The 18329-nt window shown below is 52.6% G+C and overlaps 2 protein-coding genes across 4 annotated transcripts; one reads left to right on the top strand and one right to left on the bottom strand.

Moving 5' to 3' along the window:
* The first annotated feature begins 1973 nt into the window (after positions 1 to 1973).
* On the top strand, positions 1974 to 13625 carry SERINC4 (serine incorporator 4). Of its 3 annotated transcripts, XM_083476095.1 has the most exons (13): positions 2077 to 2106; positions 2311 to 2475; positions 6971 to 7138; positions 8099 to 8277; positions 8412 to 8491; positions 9417 to 9510; positions 9642 to 9853; positions 10487 to 10582; positions 10681 to 10807; positions 11197 to 11269; positions 12053 to 12104; positions 12433 to 12574; positions 12683 to 13625. In XM_083476095.1, the coding sequence occupies exons 2-13, from the start codon at positions 2374 to 2376 to the stop codon at positions 12888 to 12890; spliced, it is 1533 nt and encodes a 510-aa protein (XP_083332221.1). In that variant the 5' UTR covers positions 2077 to 2106; positions 2311 to 2373; the 3' UTR covers positions 12891 to 13625. The 3 variants fall into 3 exon arrangements, with proteins under 3 accessions (XP_083332222.1, XP_083332221.1, XP_083332220.1); XM_083476096.1 differs by lacking the exon at positions 2311 to 2475 and having other exon boundaries at positions 1974 to 2106; XM_083476094.1 differs by lacking the exon at positions 2077 to 2106 and having other exon boundaries at positions 2283 to 2475.
* Positions 13626 to 16415: 2790 nt separating this feature from the next.
* Positions 16416 to 17954, bottom strand: SERF2 (small EDRK-rich factor 2). Its single transcript, XM_083476113.1, has 3 exons — positions 17811 to 17954; positions 17467 to 17569; positions 16416 to 16700 (listed from the first exon to the last, which is right to left on the bottom strand). The coding sequence occupies exons 1-3, from the start codon at positions 17815 to 17817 to the stop codon at positions 16622 to 16624; spliced, it is 189 nt and encodes a 62-aa protein (XP_083332239.1). The 5' UTR covers positions 17818 to 17954; the 3' UTR covers positions 16416 to 16621.
* Between the last annotated feature and the right edge of the window lie 375 nt (positions 17955 to 18329).

Here is an 18329-nt window from a genome sequence, read left to right as displayed (position 1 = left end):
GGGGGAGCTTTGCGGCTTTGCCTGCGGCCTCCCCTCTCCCTGCATACCCGCCAGCTGCGCCCCGCCAACCATAAGGCTGGCGGACGTGGAGCTTCCCTCCCAAGCCTCCTCGGGAGGTGAGCGATCCCCACAAAGGCTTAGGATAGAAGCTGTGCCCCACCAACCATATGGCTTGCGGGCGCGCAGCTTGCCTCCTAAGCCTCTGCGGGGATCGCTCTCCTCCCGTGGAGGCTTGGGAGGGGCGCAACTTCACTCCCAAGCTTCTGCAAGGATCGCTCTCCCACAGCGGCATGGGGGAGAGTTGTGCCGCCGCCCCCCCTGGATGGCTGGCAGTGCGCAGCTACGGCCACCCCAACACTGTCCGTGGTAATTTGGGGGGCGCTGGGCGGATATTTGCACCCCAGCGCCGCATTTGCTAAAGACGGCCCTGGGAGTCAGATACCCACCCACACTTCCTTGCAACAGCTAGGGTGTGGAAATCATTCTCTAGGACTGGATAAGCAGGATGGTAGAGCAGTTGTCATTCTTGTGGCCTCCCCACCTTGTTTCACAGGGATTAGACATCTGGCAAATCCCCAAATGTCAGGTTCTCACCTGTTTGTCTTCAAGGTGACCCAAACCTGTTTGTTGCTTTAGAGTTGTTCATATCATTAATTATTATATTTATTTATATCCAGCATTTGCCCCCCGACCAGGATTCAAGGTGACTTGCACAAATTAATACAACAGATAAAATACAGAAAGCTAAAAACATATACGCCCTGGTTGCTTAGTTGGTTAGAGTTTGGTGTGGATAATGCCAAGGTTGCAGGTTTGATCCTTGTATGGTACAGCTGTATATTCCAGCATTGCAGGGGTTTGGTCAAGATAATCCTCATGGTCCCTTCCAATTCTACCATTCTATGATCATCATTAAAAAGCAACTAAACTCCAATAGAAGTAAAACAATATAAAGAATAAAGCTATTAATAAAAACAGTAAAAATAAACAGTGGTATTAAAAGCCCTTTCCTTCAAAACCCCCACAAAACGAGTCAGTTCCCCAAGGCCTGTCGGAATAAAACAGTCTTCACCTGCTGGCACTGGACAAGGTAGGAGCCATTCTAGCTTCTCTAGGAAGTTCATGGGAGCAGCCATCAAGAAGGCTCTGTGTTGCCACAAAGCATGCCTGTGAGGTTGGCAGGACTGAGAGAAGGGTCTTCCCTGAAGATCTCGGAGTGCAGGCAGGTTTATATGGAAGAATATGGTCTTTCAGATAGGGCTTTATTGGTCACAACAAACATTTTGAATTGTGCCTGGAAACAAACGTAACCAGCGGAGCTGTTGCAACAAGGATGTCATATGGTTCCTATAACCTGCCCCAGTCAACAGTCTATCAGGGGTCAGCAAACCTTTTCAGCAGGGGGCCAGTCCACTGTCCCTTGTGGGGGACCAGACTATATTTTTTGGGGGGAAATGAACGAATTCCTATGCTCCACAAATAACCCAGAGATGCATTTTAAATAAAAGCACGCATCCTACTCATGTAAAAACACCAGGCAGGCCCCACAAATAACCCAGAGGTGCATTTTAAATAAAAGGACACATTCTACTAAGTAAAACCGGCTGATTCCCAGACCGTTTGCGGGCCGGATTTAGAAGGCGATTGGCCAGATCTGGCCCCTGGGCCTTAGTTTGCCTACCCATGGTCTAGCTTCAGCTTTTTGGACCCGTTGAAGTTTCTGGGCACTTTCAAAGGCAGCCCAACACAGAGTATGTTAACAGTAATCCACACAGGGATGCAACTAAAGTGTGCGCTGCTATGGCCAGATCAGTTTTAGTTCCCTGATGGAAGCCCTGCCCAGTCTCTGGCAGCCAAAGGAGGCCAGTAGTCCTGCATGGCTGAAGGCTGGTGGAGTCCTCTGCCTGCCTGCCACCCTCCCTGCCCTTGGAGCAGGTTCACAGAGGCTCCCTTGCCAGGCAAGGCCCTGGTGAGGGAGCTTCTGTGGCTGCTACTTTGCTCCCTGGGGGGACCTGAGGTGAGAAGGCTCCTGTCCCTTCCATCTTGCAACAACAGCCTGAGATTCACCTAACCCAACGGAACGGCTAAGCTCTCTATTTCTGCCGGGTAAGAGGGTTAAAGAGGCAGATTTGGCTCCTGACATAATCAGGCAGAAAGGCAAGTGGAGGGGAAAGGAGCACCATCCCCCCACCCCAGGAAGGCCAATCGCTGGTCCCAAGGATCAAAGGTGGAGGCAGCGGGTTGCCAGTTGGCCAATCTCAGCCTCTCAACTAATTGGCTTTCTCTTTGCAACCGCTTTCTGGAGAGCAGGCTCCACCTGGTCCCAGGGATGCGCTGCTGAGCAAAGGGCTGGGCCCACGGAGCCAGGAGCAGATGACTGGGGGACGAGGGCAGGACGTCCAGCCGTTCCCTTGGGGAGCTGGGGGCACCGGGAACAGAGGAGGAGGGATGGTGCCAGGCTACTGCAAGGCCCAGGTAAGCAGAGGGGAGGCTTCAAGACTTGTCAGCTCTGGGGTCTGGCCAAGGCCTGGCCCAAGAGGCCCCCAAGGGAGGGAACAGCCAGAACAGGTGATGCCAGCTTGAACACGAGCTGCTGCTTCTACCCCCGGGGCCACACTGACTGGCAGCACCTCACCAGGGTATCAGACAGGGGGCATTCCTAGCCTTTCCTGGAGATGCCGTGGGTATCAAACCAAGGACCTTCTGCCAAGCAGGTGCTCTGCCACTGAGCCACAATGGACCTTCTGCTGTTCCTGCAAGGCCCAAGCTCAGGCCAGAGTCCCAGCAACCTCCCCTCAAGTGAGAAAGCCTCTAGCCGTGGCCAATGTTGGGGAAAGCAAGCTAGCCATTTGCCCAGCAGCTCACTTGGCCCTTGCCCTCAGATCCAGGACCAGGGAAGGATCAGGCCTCCCACGGAGGTTCAGAGGATAAAGGCTTGTGAGACTCAGCCTTGACAATCAACACAACTAAATGAAAGATAATTGGACTCACAACGAGAATGTAGAAAAAAACACCTGCAGAGGGTTCTTGGGATGATGCATGTGTGGCCGGGGGGAGGGGGTTGGGTCGCCCTTCTTGCCTTGTTCACACAGTCTGTCCAGCACTGTTCCCCAGTGCTCAGGGGGACTTCCAGAAGGGGTTTTCTGTTGCAAACGGGTCCTGCAGGGCTGGTTTTCAGATGCATGCAATTGGCACGTGGCCTTCCACACATCTTGTTTATTCAACCGTGGATTTTCACTGTTACCCCGCTTGCCATCCACATCAGAGGGTGGAGCCTGGCAGAATTAAATCAGTTGGTGGCTTTTTTGCCCCTCCTCTGCATCGCTGGCAGCCCAGAAGGAGGCATAGCTGTCAACATTCCCTTTTTTGCGAGAAATTCCCTTATTCCAGACCGATTTCCCACTGCTATCCCGGATTGTTAGATATCCCGTAGGCTGTCCCCAGGACAGGTGAGGCTGCTGATCCCTTATTTTCAAATCTGAAAGTTGACAGCTATGAGAAGAAGGCAAGAGGGCAAACTTGGCTAGCCCAGTTAGTTGTCGTGTTTCACAAGGCACAAAATGGAGGCCTGTTGGCAGAAGGGGGAGCGATATCTCTTGATTCTTTTTTTGATACTTGGGGAAGTGCTATATTGATCTGCTGTTTGGTTTTGTGTGGCTGGGACCAAGTGGCAACATTTTTTAAAAAATATGGCTAATCTTATCTATATATCCCTGTAACCATTAACAGCACAGCTATGCAGTCTCTTCCCCCACCCCACCCCCAAAGCGCAGCATCAATGAAAGACTGAAGTTCTCTTATTAAAAAAAAATATTTTTATTGGTTTTACAAAAAATTTAAAATTCATTATATATCATCTCCTAGAATTCCTTTATCTTTTTACAATTCCAACACATATAATAAAAGGTGCCAAGACTGAAGTTCTAAGGAGGAGGTTTTGTGCATGAAGTTCAGATTAAACCTTTTAAAAGAGAAAGTCTGATGTATGTGCTGTGATTACAGTCTGAAGAGGTAATTCCCCACAATGACTTGATATCACAACTTCCTCTCATCAGGCCACTGAAATTCAAATGCACCTTCAGCATTGTAGTCATTACTGGGAATGAACATCTTCTGTCTGTTACTGGTGTATCTGGAACAAAATAGCTTAACTTGTGCTCTGGAGAGGAGCTGGCGAATGCAGGGTTTATGTGTGTGATAGAGGCCACCCACCAAAACTTCAGTCAACACCACACACATGACAAACTACCCCTCCCCACCCCTCAAAAAAAACCCCACAACAACTCTGTGCCAAGAAATTTCTACACCAGACAGTGACAGCGGATGTTTAACAGGTTGTTTCTACTTATCGGATTTCCCAGAGGAAGGGGAAATCCGGATTAAATGTAAATTTAAAAAATGTGGGCTGGGATTTTGATAGCGGTGATGTGGTATAAACAATGCAGAAAACTTGCGTGCCTGAGCAGCATTGTTTTCCACAAATAATTCCTGCCTGGAAGGAGCCTCCACAGGGATGCTACCCCATAACCTGGTGCCAGCTCTTGCCTCTAGAAGCTCAGGATTCACCCACTCATCCATCCGTTTTCTAAACTGGTATACTTTTCTCCTCTGACATGTTCCTTGGACCCTCCCCTTCCAGGTATCTAGTATCCCTTCCTCATAGGGGCTGTCTTGATTCCTTTTGCAGTCACAATATCAAGGCCAAAGACAGTCCGGGGTGCTTCTTGTAGGTCGTTAGCTACCCAGGAGAGCCAGTGTGGTGTAGTGGTCAAGAGCGGAAGTCTTGTAATCTGGGGAACCAGGTTTGCGTCTCCGCTCCTCCACATGCAGCTGCTGGGTGACCTTGGGCCAGTCACACTTCTTTGAAGTCTCTCAGCCCCACTCACCTCACAGAGTGTTTGTTGTGGGGGAGGAAGGGAAAGGAGAATGTTGGCCGCTTTGAGACTCCTTCGGGTAGTGATAAAGCGGGATATCAAATCCAAACTCTTCAGGAATGGAACATGAGCACCTTCTTTGTGTAGAGTAGCTTCTAGGAAGCAGAGCACCAGTTTCCCTCTAGGTGTGGTCCCCTGCCTCTCTTGTAACAGGAATCCAAGGGGGTGTTTCTCTAAGATGCTGGTTGGTGCCTGGAGGGGTCCTCTCCATAAAATCTCCTTAAGCTGATGGGCAGCAGTTTCAGGCCCCTGGCTCTGGGCACATGGAGAATTAAGCTCCCCATCTTGAGGTGATATCCCAGCTGGGTTGAGGAACACATTTCATTCAAACTCTTTCCCAGGTGTGCTTCTTGACCGAGGAGGGTGAGAGGTGTTCAAGGAGCTTCCTGAGGCAGGCCAAAAATGTGGCCAACTAGCAAAGGTGGTCCCTTACCCTGCAATGCGTTCCTAACATCATTGGCCCAACTGCAGATCATGGGGAGGGGCTCTGCCCAGCTCAGGTGGGAGGAGGGGATGGATGCTGTGCCTCTGTCAATTAGGAGTGACTCTAATCCCTCTCTAGGGTTATTGGTGGTCAGCTGGGCAGGATGCTCAGGTGCAGAGCTAGGGGTGGGTGGGTGGCTTTGGCTGGCTCCTCTGGGGCCATTGCCTTATGGGATCCAGGTGTTTCTGTGCTAGACCCAGAGAAAGAATAAGAAATGCAACAGCTGCAAAACTGGTTGGAAGCAGCAGACAGAGAACTCAGTGATGCAGGAGCTTTGGAGTCTTTGGAAAGTGGGCTAATGAGAAGGTTGTTGGCATCTAAAGGTGTCCTGCAGAGTGATAATAAGGCAATGCAAGCAAGTTAAAACAATGAGCCTTAGGAGTGTCAGGAGCCATCTTCTACTGAAACAGACTATCCAGCTCAGCACTGTCTATCTACACTGGCTGGCAGCAATATCTCTCCAGTCTTCATTCAGGGGCCTTCCCAGCCATACCTGGAGAAGCTGCTTGAGATTGAACCTGGAACCTTCAACATGCCAAGCAGATGCTCTGCCATTGAGCCACAGCCCTTCCTGGTCTTAAAGTGTCCCATTCGGCAGTGATCCCTGCTTGGTATACAAACTCATCTTCCTGTATGTGCTCACTGAGATTTACCTTTAAAGTATTGCACTGTCAATTGGGCTTATTGACAGTGCCAGAGCAATCCTCCTGGGCACACGTGAACTCCAGATTACAGGGAAGCCTGTGGAGTCAGCCTGGAAAGCCCATCTCTGCTCACAGATCGGTGCCTATTATGCTACTTCCATAGCAGACTGCTCAGCTGGCACGTCTCAGTGACAGGAATGTGTCCTCCCTTTCTAACCTATTGTGTGTTCCACAGTCTCAGGATGGATGGCACAAAACTCTCTGAGGGCACAGAAACATTGCAACCCACAGCTGGTTTTCCCACAAGGGAGAAACCATGCATGAATTATTTTATTTATTAACTGCGGTTGTATAGCTGTTCCATAAGAGGAGCTGCTCTAAAGTACAGTGTAGAACAACAAAAAGAAATTACCATTAAGAACTAAAACACCATCTTAGAAATTCTGTGTCACTGCCAGTTCGTGACCCACAGCTGGCCCCAAGAGCTGGGTTGCTTGTTTTGCATATTTTGTCCGGCTGAACCAGAGACTGGTGGGTTGGTGGAAGCACGTTGGACCCTGAATGTGATGCCTGCCCCCCTCCAGCAGCAACAGATGGCACCTGAGCTTCCCAATCCCCTTAATCCCGCCTCCTGCAGGCTGTGCCCCTCACTCACTGCTCAAGGACCTGCTCAGGGACAGTCTTGTGGGTGGGCCAAGTCTAGGGACTGACCCAGGACAATCCGGCTGCCCAGCCCCTCACCCATGCAGGCAACAGACCCCAGCTGCTTTCTGCTGCCAGAGGCTTAGGGTGAAGGGTCCAGTGAGAGGCAGGGAGTCCAGCTCATTGTGGGCAGGGAGGCAGAGGGTTGCTGGGCATGCAGAGAAGGTCTAAGTAGGTAACACTCAACTTCCCTCTCCCCTGCTCAGATTTGCTGCTGCTGCGGCCCAACCCCTTGCACCTTGTGCTGTCCCTGCTGCCCCGGCATCAAGGTCTCGACGGGGACCCGGCTCCTCTACATGCTCTTCCACATCCTGGCCTGTGCCAGCTGCTGCTTCATGCTCTCCCGCACTGTGGCCGAAGCCATCAAGGAGAACGTGAGTGAGTGAGAAGCCACTGCCATTGGGAGCCTCCTCCACCTGCATCTGGAGGCTCATTGGGGCGGCGGCGGGGGGGGAGAGGACAACTGGCCACTATTCTGAGAAAATAATCTCCTCCAAGTGGCAGGGAGGGGCTCGAATGACCAGCTTCCTCTTATTAATTCACTTCCCTTTTTAAAATGCTATTACTCTAGTTCTATTTAAAAAGAGAAGAAAGCAGAGGATGGGCTCTGCAAAGCAAACATTTTAATTCCACACTAAATAGTGGCACAGGGATGCGGGCGGTGCTGTGGGTTAAACCACAGAGCCTAAGACTTGCCGATCAGAAGGTCGGTGGTTCGAATCCCCACGACGGGGTGAGCTCCCGCTGCTCGGTCCCTGCTCCTGCCAACCTAGCAGTTCGAAAGCACATCAAAGTGCAAGTAGATAAACAGGTACTGCTCTGGCAGGAAGGTAAACGGCGTTTCCGTGTGCTGCTCTGGTTCGCCAGAAGTGGCTTAGTCATGCTGGCCACATGACCCGGAAGCTGTACACTGGCTCCCTCAGACAGTAAAGCGAGATGAGCACCACAACCCCAGAGTCGGCCATGACTGGACCTAACAGTCAGGGGTCCCTTTACCTTTACCTTTTAAATAGTGGCACAATGGTTAGCATGTTGAACTCGGACCAGGAATACAAGGGTTCAAATCCCTACTTGGCCATGAAGCTCACTGGGTGTGATTTGGGGGGCCAGTCCCCACATTGCAGCCTATCTTGCCTCACAGGGTTTCTGTGGGGATTAAATGAGATGGGAAATAGCTATGCATGCTGCCTTGAGCTCCTTGGAGTGGCGCAAAGTGGGATATAAATGCAATCAATCAATCAATCAATCAATCAATCAAATCAATCAAGGGTTCCAGTGTGGAAGTTCTGGCAGTGCTTCCCCCCACCCTGGGTCTCTCTCCCTTCCTCCCACAGGTGCCTTTCTACGCAGTGCTGTGTGAACACCTTCCTGGGGACAGTGACTGCGACATCCTGGTGGGCTACTCAGCCGTCTACAGGGTCTGCTTTGGCACCGCCTGCTTCTACCTGGGCCAGGCAGCCTTCTTGATCAACATCAAGTCCAGCAGCAACGTCCGCGCCCTCTTGCACAATGGGTGAGGAGAAGGGAGGTCCTGACACAGACCTGGCAGTCCCTGGGCTGTTATGGAGGAGCAGGCAGAGGAAGCCACAGGCCCATCCATCCAGGGGCCACCCTGGTTATTCACCGCCTCTTTGGGGTCTGTTGCAGGTTCTGGTTCCTGAAGCTCCTCATCCTTGTGGGGCTCTGCGCAGCCGCCTTCTTCATCCAAGACCAGCGCTTCCTCAGAGGTAAGGAGAATAGAAGAGCAGCCCACTTGGCTGCTGGATCAGGCTGGTGGCTCTGCAACTTGCTCTTGCCAAGAGCCCACCCCTTCTCACTGTAAGGACAGCCCTCCAGGTAGGAATGGAGGGAGGCAGCCATTTCCCTTCTTCAGCCTCATTTCCATTCTGCTGCAGTTCAGTTTCCACCAAATACGACGTAATTTGTCTTGCTGCCTGCTGTTTGATGTAGGTTAAAATTATGTAACGTGAACAACTGTTTGGGTAACTTACATGCATTTCAAGGTAAAAGAAATATCAAAAGAATGTAAAGAAAGAAAGAAACACTTATCATTCATTGTCATCTGCAGACTTGAAAACAAGGGGAACATATATGGACCCTTTTTGCTTGACAGATTTCTGAACAGGCAAAAAGGAGTCATTCCCTCATCCTTTTCTGTTTCTGTCAGAATCAGCATCCCTCCCTCTGGTGGGGCTTACTTCCTTACTGATAATCCTCTGAGGGGACCCATAGGAGGCAGAGATGGCCACCAGCTTTGAAAGATTGCTTTAAAAGATTAGACAAATTCATGGAGGCAGCTGTGCTTCTGAATACCAGTTCCTGGAAAGCACAGAAGGAAAGGGAGTTCATGTGCTCAAATCCTGCTTGCTGGTTTCCCATTGAGGCATCTTGTTGGCCACCATGAGAAGGGAATGCTGGACTAGATGGGCCCTCATTGGCCTGATTGAGCAGGCTCTTCTTCCCATCATCCTGCTTCTCAGCCAAAAAAGGCTTATCTTTGAGGGATCTAAGCCAGAAGAGCCTCTTTCCTGGCCAGAGCTGAGCTGGCTTTCCAGAGAGGAAAGAGCCTGGCAGGACAGCCAGAGGTGGCACTTGGCTTCTTTGGTCCCCCTGACCACCGCCCACATTTCTGTCTTCCTTTGGCCCTTGCAGCCTGGCACTTGGTTGGTGTCTGCGGAGGCTTTGCCTTCATCCTGGTCCAGCTGGTGCTGATCACAGCCTTTGCCCACACCTGGAACAAGAACTGGTGAGTCTGCCTTCTGGATGGAATGGGTTGGGGCACTTTCTTGGACCAAGTGCCCACAAGGGGGCTGGAGAAGGGAGGGAGCTGGCCTTAGGTCAGTGCTCCAAACAAGCTTTTCCCTCGCTCTCTCACAGGCTGACAGGCGCCTCCACGGACAAGCGCTGGTACCTGGCTATCTTCCTGGCCACACTGGGCTTCTACACCATAGCCTCCACCGCTTACACTTTCCTGTACAAATTCTACACCCACCCAGGCGGCTGTTTCCTCAACAAGGGGCTGCTGGCCTTCAACGGTGCCCTGTGCCTCCTGATGTCCTTCATCTCCATCACTCCCTGCGTCCGCCTGCGTGAGTAATGGCATGTGTGGATTTTGCAGCACAGGGTGGGATTGGAGGGGCAGGGGCTCATAGCCTTCTGTGGCCTGCAACAAGCAAAGCGTAGAGCACTCTCAGGACTTAATTGCCCAAACAAGAAGCACTGAACCAGTGGCCTCTTCTCTCTGGAAGTTCCTCTCCCAAGGATGTTGAGTTCTAGGTGGTTTCCTTAAGAGGGGTGGGTGCTAGGAGGGTAAATAATTTTATCAAATACTCACCTAAGAGAGCAGGCTTCTAGGTACACAACAAGGTGAAGCAGAAAGAATAGGTCCAGGTGCAAAAGGTGATTAAGAAACAAGGTCATGAGACAGTCCCAGGACCCTGTCACAGGGAGCTCAGCAAGGAAGGGGATCAGAGAGCCAGAGGCCTGTGATGTTTCCAGCAATTGGAAGGGTCAGGAGGCGGCTTATATACTCTGCCTCCTAAAGCACACCCTAACTACAGCTTCTGGCAGTGAGGGAGCATCAGGAATCATGTACACACAAGTAGACCAATGACTCTGGGCCGATAGACACAGACTGCATTTTCACTCTTTATTGCTGGGATGGGGATGTTTTTTGAGGACACTGATAACCCTTTATTCCCCTTGCACCTGTCTGCTCCCAGGACAGCCAAGCTCCAGTCCCTTACAGGCCTCCATCATCTGCTGCTACGTCATGTACCTGACCTTCTCTGCCCTGTCCAGCCGGCCACCAGAGAAAGGTCTGTCTCAGCTCTGAGCCTTTGCCTTCTGGGGAGATCCACAGGGGTGAGGCAGGCCCTCAATCAGCTAATGGCATTTTCCTCCTCCTCTCCCACAGTGCAGTACAAGGGGCAGAATCTCACCATCTGCTTCCCCAGTGTGAGCAAGGACGGGATGCAGACTGAGGACACAACGGTGGCTATCCTGGGGGCTGGGGTCATGTACGCCTGCGTCCTCTTTGCCTGGTGGGTACCTGCCTATGTGGCCCCAGAGGTCTCAGGTCCCAAGCCAGGGATTGACCCCAGCTTGCCAGAGTGGGGTCTGGGAATAAGGGACCTGCACTGCCACCCATTCCTGTTACAAGATAACAGACTGGTGGAGAATGCGGGCAAGTTGCACCCTGGTCACATTGGACTTCTGGGGTAATGCCCTCAGGCTGCCCACCAAGTGATTCTTTCCTCAAAGTAATTTGGGGCAGCCCTGGCATACTGGGATGGATTCTGTGTCAGAGAAACAGGACATGCTGTCCATCCCATCCTGTCAGCCTGTCTACAATGGCTGGGAAGAGGATGGGCTATGCTCAGGAAGGGCTCCTGCTGCTGATTTGCTCATCCTTGTCCTTCTCCTCCTGCAGCAATGAAGCATCAATGCTCGCTGAGCTGTTTGGACCTCTGTGGATGGTCAGGATCTACAGCTTTGAGTTTAAGGTGGGTTCCAGAAAGGGTCCAGTGTGGGGCAGAAACCCTCTTGAGAGGCAGCTGCTGATCTTCAATGCTTCCCCCCCTAACCTCCAGCTCCTGAAACAATTCTCCATTGCCTGAGAGGATTCTCTGCTCTTTTATCATTTATTTGTTATTTAGCATTTCAAGTTGCAACCGTTGTATGTGTTTGGGCAGAAAAGCAGGCAATAAAATGAATGTCTCAGTGCCTGAGGCCTGCTTCTTGGGATACTGCCTGTGTTCAAGTTCTAATGTCCAAATGCACAATCTGCTTTGTTCCCACAATGTATATCTCATGGATTTCCCCTGCAAAACACTGGCAGGGGTGGGCCCATTCCTAGCCTGGTTACCACTTCCGAATACAACCAGGGTAGGATTCCCCCTTTTTCAGCTAGAGGGGAAAAGCCAGCACCCTTTGTAACTGATACTACGCTCCCTCTTTGTTTCCTGGGAAGTCAGGACTCCCCAGACCACCCTCAGGATGGGGATGGAGAGCCTCTAGCCTTCCAGGTGTTGCGGGACTGCAACTCCCATTCTCTTCTCCCCATCCCCAACCCCCTGGGGCTACTGGCCAGACAGGCTGAGGCTGATGGGAGCTGAAGAGCCAGGGGTCCCTATGACCACCATCGTGACTTAAGGGTTGGGTGAGGGTGCGACCCTGGCAGTTGCCAGCTGTGTTTCCATTGTGAGCTAAGGGGCAGCCAGAGAAACCACAGCCAGGTGGCAAGAGGTTGCATGAGTGGTGGATGACCCATCCTGTTCTCTTTGCAGAAGGCGTCCTGTTTCTTCTGTTGCCCTGATAAGATGGAAGAGGAGGTAGCAGGTGAGTGCAATGGAGCCCCAGCAGCATCATAAGCCACTTAGGCCTTCCAGTGCCCCCCCATCCACTGTTGGGGTGCAAGGCAGGTATCTCAAGTATGCATAGCAGGAGGAGCATCTTTGGGGACACTCCTCATCTCAGTCTCTCCTGAATCTTTTCCCCAGATGCTCAAATAAGGGACAGGGGATGTGTACAGGACTCCCCAACATTGGGAAACCCCATAAGAGTCAGGATAGCTGGTCATTCGACTAGACATGGCTATTGGTGCAGAGCAGGGCTTTGGATCCCTGAGCTGTGTGAGCAGGAGGGCCCCTTTTCACCCCTGGCCTAGGGCAGAGAGGTGAGCAGGAAGGGTCCCCAGTGGAGCAGCAGATTGTGCACGGCGACCCTGTGGTCTACAGCTACTCCACCTTCCACTTTGTCTTCTTCCTGGCCTCGCTGTACGTCATGATGACTCTCACCAACTGGTTCAGGTAGGAACAAGGTGCCCACATCCAGGGGGAGGGGCAACTTGCGTGGCAAAAGGTGTGTGGGGGCAGCTTTGGAGCTTGCAATGCGACCTGCCTCTGCTCTCCTTGCAGCTATGAAAATGCAGTGCTAGAGACCACCTTCACTCACGGCAGCTGGTCAACCTTCTGGGTTAAGGTCTCTTCTGGCTGGGCCTGTGTCCTCCTCTACCTCTGGCTTCTGCTGGGCCCACTCTGCCTCCCAGGCTCACGCCAACGCAACAACACCTCCCTGCGTGTCTTGCGGCGGCGCAACCTTCACCGCATCAGTGTTGCTACGTAGCTGATGCTGCCGCCACCGCCAAAAGGGCCTGGAGGCTCTTTTGCTTTTGCCACAGCCTGCCGTGGGCTCAGCTGCCTGCCACGATCACCAAAGGCCGGTGCCAAGAGACCCACCTGGTGCCAAGAGACCAGGCCTGGTCCGAAGACTGCCTGCCACTGGGTGCTGCATGTGAAGGCCGCCCACGATGCCACGTCCCGGTGCTGGCCACAGCATGCCTTGCCCCAGCGGGTACCTTTAATGTGAACGAGCCAGCAGAGGAGGCAGGTGCTTTAATGGAAGGAGAGGATAAGGGTGGTGCTGATGCCCATCCATCCATCGTCCCCCAGTGTTGGTTGCAAGGCTGGACAAAATACGAGGCAGAGCTCCAAGTGGCGAAGTCCCACTAATATGGACCAGAGAACTCCAGAGAGAGGAAGGAGGAGGGTGCACACAAAGAATCAGACACAGGAACACAGCGCCTCTCCCCAGTTCTCAGCCATTATCAGACACTGCAGGGTCTTGGCAGTGAGCAACATTTGACCTGTAGTGGGTGTGTGTGTGTGTGTGTGTGTGTGAGAGGAGGCCTCCTGCTGTGACACCTCTTCCCATGTGCACAGGTGGTGGAAGGATGATCCTGCCAAATGGGGGGAGGAGGGTCCTGTCGCAGTGCTGATTAACAAGGAGACAGACCCAAAGGACTGGTGCTCATTGTGGACGTTGTATTTGCTCTGCCAATAAAATCTTGTTCAACTGTAATGCCGCTGGGTGCATTTATAGATTCAGGGGCCCACCCAGCTCTCCTGAATCCTAATGTCTGCTTGTGGACCTGCTTCCCCCACCGCTACTTCTTTCCTTCCGTATGAATTGCCCAGCCTTAGAACTCACAGCAGAGTAGTTGAGACTAATGCGCCAACTTGGCAGGGTGGTTGTTGTTAGGCAGGACCTTTTAGTGTCGGGGGTGGGAGGATAGTAGAGGCTGGGCTTGCAAGACTCAGCTGAGGAAACGATGGAGTGAGCCCAGCATTGGAACAGCCTTCTCTCTCTGCTGGCTCCACCTGTGGTTCCTATTCCCAGTTGTACCTGGAGAGGCCATCAGCGACTGAACCTGGGACCTTCTGGTGTCTGAAAAGCCCATGACGGCCCTTCCTGCAAATGTTCCTACAAAGCATCACCTGGGAGGACTCTGTCCCACAGCCAGAGAACTCTTGAATTGGAACTTTGGCTGCCTTCCTTTCTCTTGGCTCCTCAGGGGCAGGGGAGGAATGGGGAAGAGCACCTCAGCAGAAGAGGCTAGTGCCACTCTTTATGCCAAAAATCCCACCATCCTCTTTATCCCAAAGCACAGCAGGGAGACCTCCTATGGCCAAACATACTGTGGGTGTGGGTGGCATTGCCTCAACTGAGGCTGCGCAAGTTGCTGACAGTTAGGAGATCTTGGGTTATTTCCCTGGGAGAGGAACTTTTGTTTCGAGTATCTCACCCAGGGCAGGTGGAGAGGGGTTAGAGCATCCTCCTTAGGTGTGGATGGGGAATGCTCTGCCTTGCAAATCTGGGGCATCCTGCCTGGTTTGGGACAGCTGCAATAGGAGGAGAATCAGAGGACAGACTCATCCAGGCCAGCATTTGGGACAGGCTGTGGCGACCTGACAAGAGCCAACAGAGCATAGTCTCTCCGTGGGGAAACTATGATCCCTGCAGTCATGGTAATCCCAGCCCTCTGCCCAGGTTCTTCTTCAAGGTCCATTGCCTCTGAGGCAGAGTCCACATTTTGGGAGCCACTGGATGGGCAAGATCCAGTTCTGTGGGATGAAACCAACCTGAGCCCCTTCCATTCTTTGTCAAGCAAACAGGTGATGCAAGGTCAGTTGGGGAGGGCACTGTGAAACCCAGTATGCGAGGTACTCCTGTGCCTGTGGGATGCAGCAGGTCTGAGATCAGGCCCCTCCTGATGACCAGACACAAGGTTGACCGCCCTCTCCCCCAGAGATAATCAGGGTCTGTGCAACTCCTGGAAGGAGGCTGGCCACAGAAAGGGAGAGTCAGAGAAAGCAACTACAGGTGACCAGGCCTGGGTACAGTCAGTCATGGGCTAGGCCCCGATTTTAACTTAACTGGTGCCCTAGCAATGGAGCAAGGCAGGCACGGCACCAAACTGAATGGGAAAAGCAACTATTCAAAATATGGCCAGGAACTCAGCTCTATTTAATTTTAAAAGGGAGGATTCTTTATCTTTTATGGAAGAAGGCTTTGCTCTAAGAAAGCCAGTTCAAGAAAGTGACATCACTTCATTGGAGGTAATTTAAAGCCACCAACGTAAAGCCTGAAATAAAAGTTGGTTTACAGTCTAGAGGAGATCAACTTTATACCACAGGATGCCAGCATGGCTAAGCAAGAGGGCTGTAAAAGGCAAGAAGGGATACAGGAGAGACGACCACAGTCACACCCTGCCTGCATCTGAGCTTACACAGACATCTCTCTGGGCACAGGGTGCTGGACTGGACCCCTGACCCAAAGAGGCAATCCTGGGTTTTTATGGGAGTTCTGGTATGAGCTGGTCACTGACTCTTGTCTGAACCTGTCCTGAAGAGTAATTTTCTTGACTTGCCCCAGCTGGGTTCTAGCATTATGACAGAGAAGGAGAAAAGCTTATCTTTAAAAAGCCCCAAATATTGCAACCTTGCCTCTTAAGGGATTTACTGTAACCACTGGATTGTTTTGACTGCTCTTTCTGAACCTTTCCACCTCTACTATTTTCTTTTCAAAGGTGTGGTGAAGAGGCACCAGGCAAAGTCTCTCCTGTTTCTTGGGCTTTAGGGTAAAGGCTGTGTTTATGTAATTTTATATTCTTAGTCTGCCTGCTTTGCATGGTTTATCGGCTCGTGGCCTGATCTCACAGCTTTAGGGTCTCTACATTGTTTTTAAGCATGTTGTTGTTGTTTTAAATCAGGGGTGACCAACTCCCACGAGACTGCGATCTACTCACAGAGTTAAAAACTGGCAGTGATCTACCGCCCTTTTGGGGGTTCAGGTCAAAGTTGTTGAGCTTTTTTGGGAAGGAAAATGGTCCATTTTTTAGGGGTGCAGGGCACAAAAGTTGATTTTTTTTTTAGGGGAGCCAAAGTTGTTGAGCTTCTTTTGAGGGTCCAGTGATCTACCTCAGACATTCAGTGATCTATCGGTAGATCACGATCTACTTGTTGGACGTGCCTGTTTTAAATCATGACTGTCTAGACGTTTTTATGAATTGTTAAGTCAGTTTAAATGCTGTTTATGCCCCAAAGGTGGCAGACAAGCCTTTTAAAAAATCAACATAAGAAAATCTTCCATGAAGCTACAAGTCAGGACTGTCTCCCATAGGCACCTCATCCTTACGCTGTGCCAAATCTAAGCTTCTAGCTGTTGGTGATAGGATAGGCCCATGACCACTGTACAAGGCTGTAAACCACATAAACACACACACGCACAGTGGATAAATTGCTCCATCTCACTTCAATGCAGCTGACCTGGCCCGTCTCATTTCTTGCAGTAATTTTTTCAGCCTGGACAAATGGGTAAAACTACTTTAATGAAGTATCTTGATTCTAGCATTTGCCAGCTCCCACCAGGCTGTGGCTCCTCCTTTCTTCTCCAGCCTCAGCAGGAGGTGGTCTGGTGGCCCCCATAATGCCACTGTGGCTATAAGCAGGAGTGTGAGCGGTTGAGGGAGAAGGAAAGGGAGCCACCACCTGGGCAGGCCCCCTCAGGCCTCTTGCCTACTTTGGCTGCTGCTGCTGAGGCTCTTCCTTCTTCTCCTTGGCAGCCTTCTGCTTCTGCTGCATGATTTCTGAATCTCTGGGGAGAGAAAAACAGGCAAGGCAGTCAGGCTGTGGCCACTGAGTCCAGAAGGGGCACCTGGGCCTGAGGGCAGGTGCTGGGCTGCTGGCAAATAAAGGTAGGGCAAGGGCTGCCTCAGTTGCCACTGGGCCTGAGAGAAGGGGCTGTCACTCTGGCCTCTGAGGGCTTTGACAAGGGGCTAGGCTAGGATTTGAGTGGAAAGTAAGAGCAGGGATGGAACAGCAGCAAGGACAGTTCAGCGGAGCCTCCATAACCAGTGGCGGAACCTCAGGCACAGCCGCATGGACGTAGTGGGGGGGGCAGCTTCCCCCCTAAATCAATCAAAATCAATATAAATCTGAGGTTCCGCCCCAACAAATGCCTCCCCCCCAACAAAAATCCTGGCGACACCTGTGACTGGCAGCCTTAGCCTTCAACAGCAATGCCATAGAGGAGTCTTGAGACACCTTAAAGACAAGCAGACTGAGGGCATCCAAGGAAGCGGATGCCAGGAGCCCCGGAAAGCTCACCCCGCCCTAAGGTGCTTCTATTTCTAGTGCCACGAGAAGCCTTGTCCCTATCAGAGAACAGGATGATGCCCACCGCTCACCACCAGGGGCGGAAGAAATAGGAAAAGCAGGAAGGGTGGGGAGGCAGCCAACCGTTCCTGGCTCTTGCCCCGGCCAGGTCTTTTATGCTAAGGAGGAGGCGCCGCCTCCGGGCTCGAGGCCCGGCCCAGAAAGACAGCCAGCCCGACCTTGTTCCCCTCCCGCCCGGCGCTCACCGTTGCTTGCGGGCGGCGGCAGAGAGGCCGTCGTCGCGGCGCTTGCCCTTGTCCGCGTTCTTCTTCATGTTCTTGCTGCGCGCCAGTTCGCGCTGGTTGCCCCCTGCACCGCGGAGAAAGGTAGTGCACGTGTAAGCGCGGCGGGGGCCGGTCAGGCGGGGGGGGCCACTGCGGGCCGCCGAGCCTTGACGGGCGGGGGAAAAGGGCGGCAGAGGCAGAACTCCCCCCGCCGTGAGCAAGTCAAGGAGGCAACGGGACCTTCCAGCCCATATCCTCCCCCACCCACCGGAGGGTAATAAGGGGGCGCGAGACCGGACCGGGAGGGGGGGGGGAGTCCCGCTTACGCGTCATGGCTCCGCTTCGTTCGAGTCCCCGAGGCAGCTACGGCCACAGCCCTGCCCTGCTCCGCCCCTGTCGCCTGATTGGCCAATCCGCACAGAGGCCAGGAGGCTATTAGCCCGCCAGCGCCAAGAGGCGGCTACTGGACCAGGCGGACCATTCAGCGATTGGCTGCAGGGAAGGACGGCCAGAAATGAAGGCGGGGTATCATGGAGGGCAACAGGCGCAACGTGGCGGTCTTGAAGCCCCTCCCCTGCGCCGCGAATGGCTGTGGAGCCAAGAGTGGCGGGGCCCGTAGGAGCTCCGCCCTCTCCTCTCCAGTCCTGGGCACGGAGTTAGTGCTAGCAGTGGCAAGATCGACGGCCAAGCTCCCCCAGCAGAGGTGGTGCTGCGCGGGTTCCGTCCCCGTGGGATGGAGGCAGGACCGGCTCAACCATGAGTCAAAGTGAAGCCATTGTCTCAGACGGCAACGGATCCCAAAGCCCTTGTTTCTGATGTAGATCTTCATTCACTCCCTTCTTATT

The sequence above is a fragment of the Podarcis liolepis genome (genome assembly GCF_965112155.1).
Source record: "Podarcis liolepis genome assembly, chromosome: 14".
Classification (NCBI taxonomy): domain Eukaryota; kingdom Metazoa; phylum Chordata; class Lepidosauria; order Squamata; family Lacertidae; genus Podarcis; species Podarcis liolepis.
This window is presented reverse-complemented; position numbering and strand designations above follow the sequence as displayed.

What these genes read in the sequence shown, in the direction of transcription:
- SERINC4 (XM_083476095.1), top strand. Translation starts at nt 2,374, where the DNA reads ATGACTGGGGGACGAGGGCAGGACGTCCAGCCGTTCCCTTGGGGAGCT. An exon ending in CAGGCTACTGCAAGGCCCAG is followed by an intron (nt 2,476 to 6,970) that starts GTAAGCAGAGGG and finishes TCCCCTGCTCAG; the next exon opens with ATTTGCTGCTGCTGCGGCCC. An exon ending in CCGAAGCCATCAAGGAGAAC is followed by an intron (nt 7,139 to 8,098) that starts GTGAGTGAGTGA and finishes TTCCTCCCACAG; the next exon opens with GTGCCTTTCTACGCAGTGCT.
- SERF2 (XM_083476113.1), bottom strand. An exon ending in GCCGCCGCCCGCAAGCAACG is followed by an intron (nt 16,701 to 17,466) that starts GTGAGCGCCGGG and finishes TTCTCTCCCCAG; the next exon opens with AGATTCAGAAATCATGCAGC.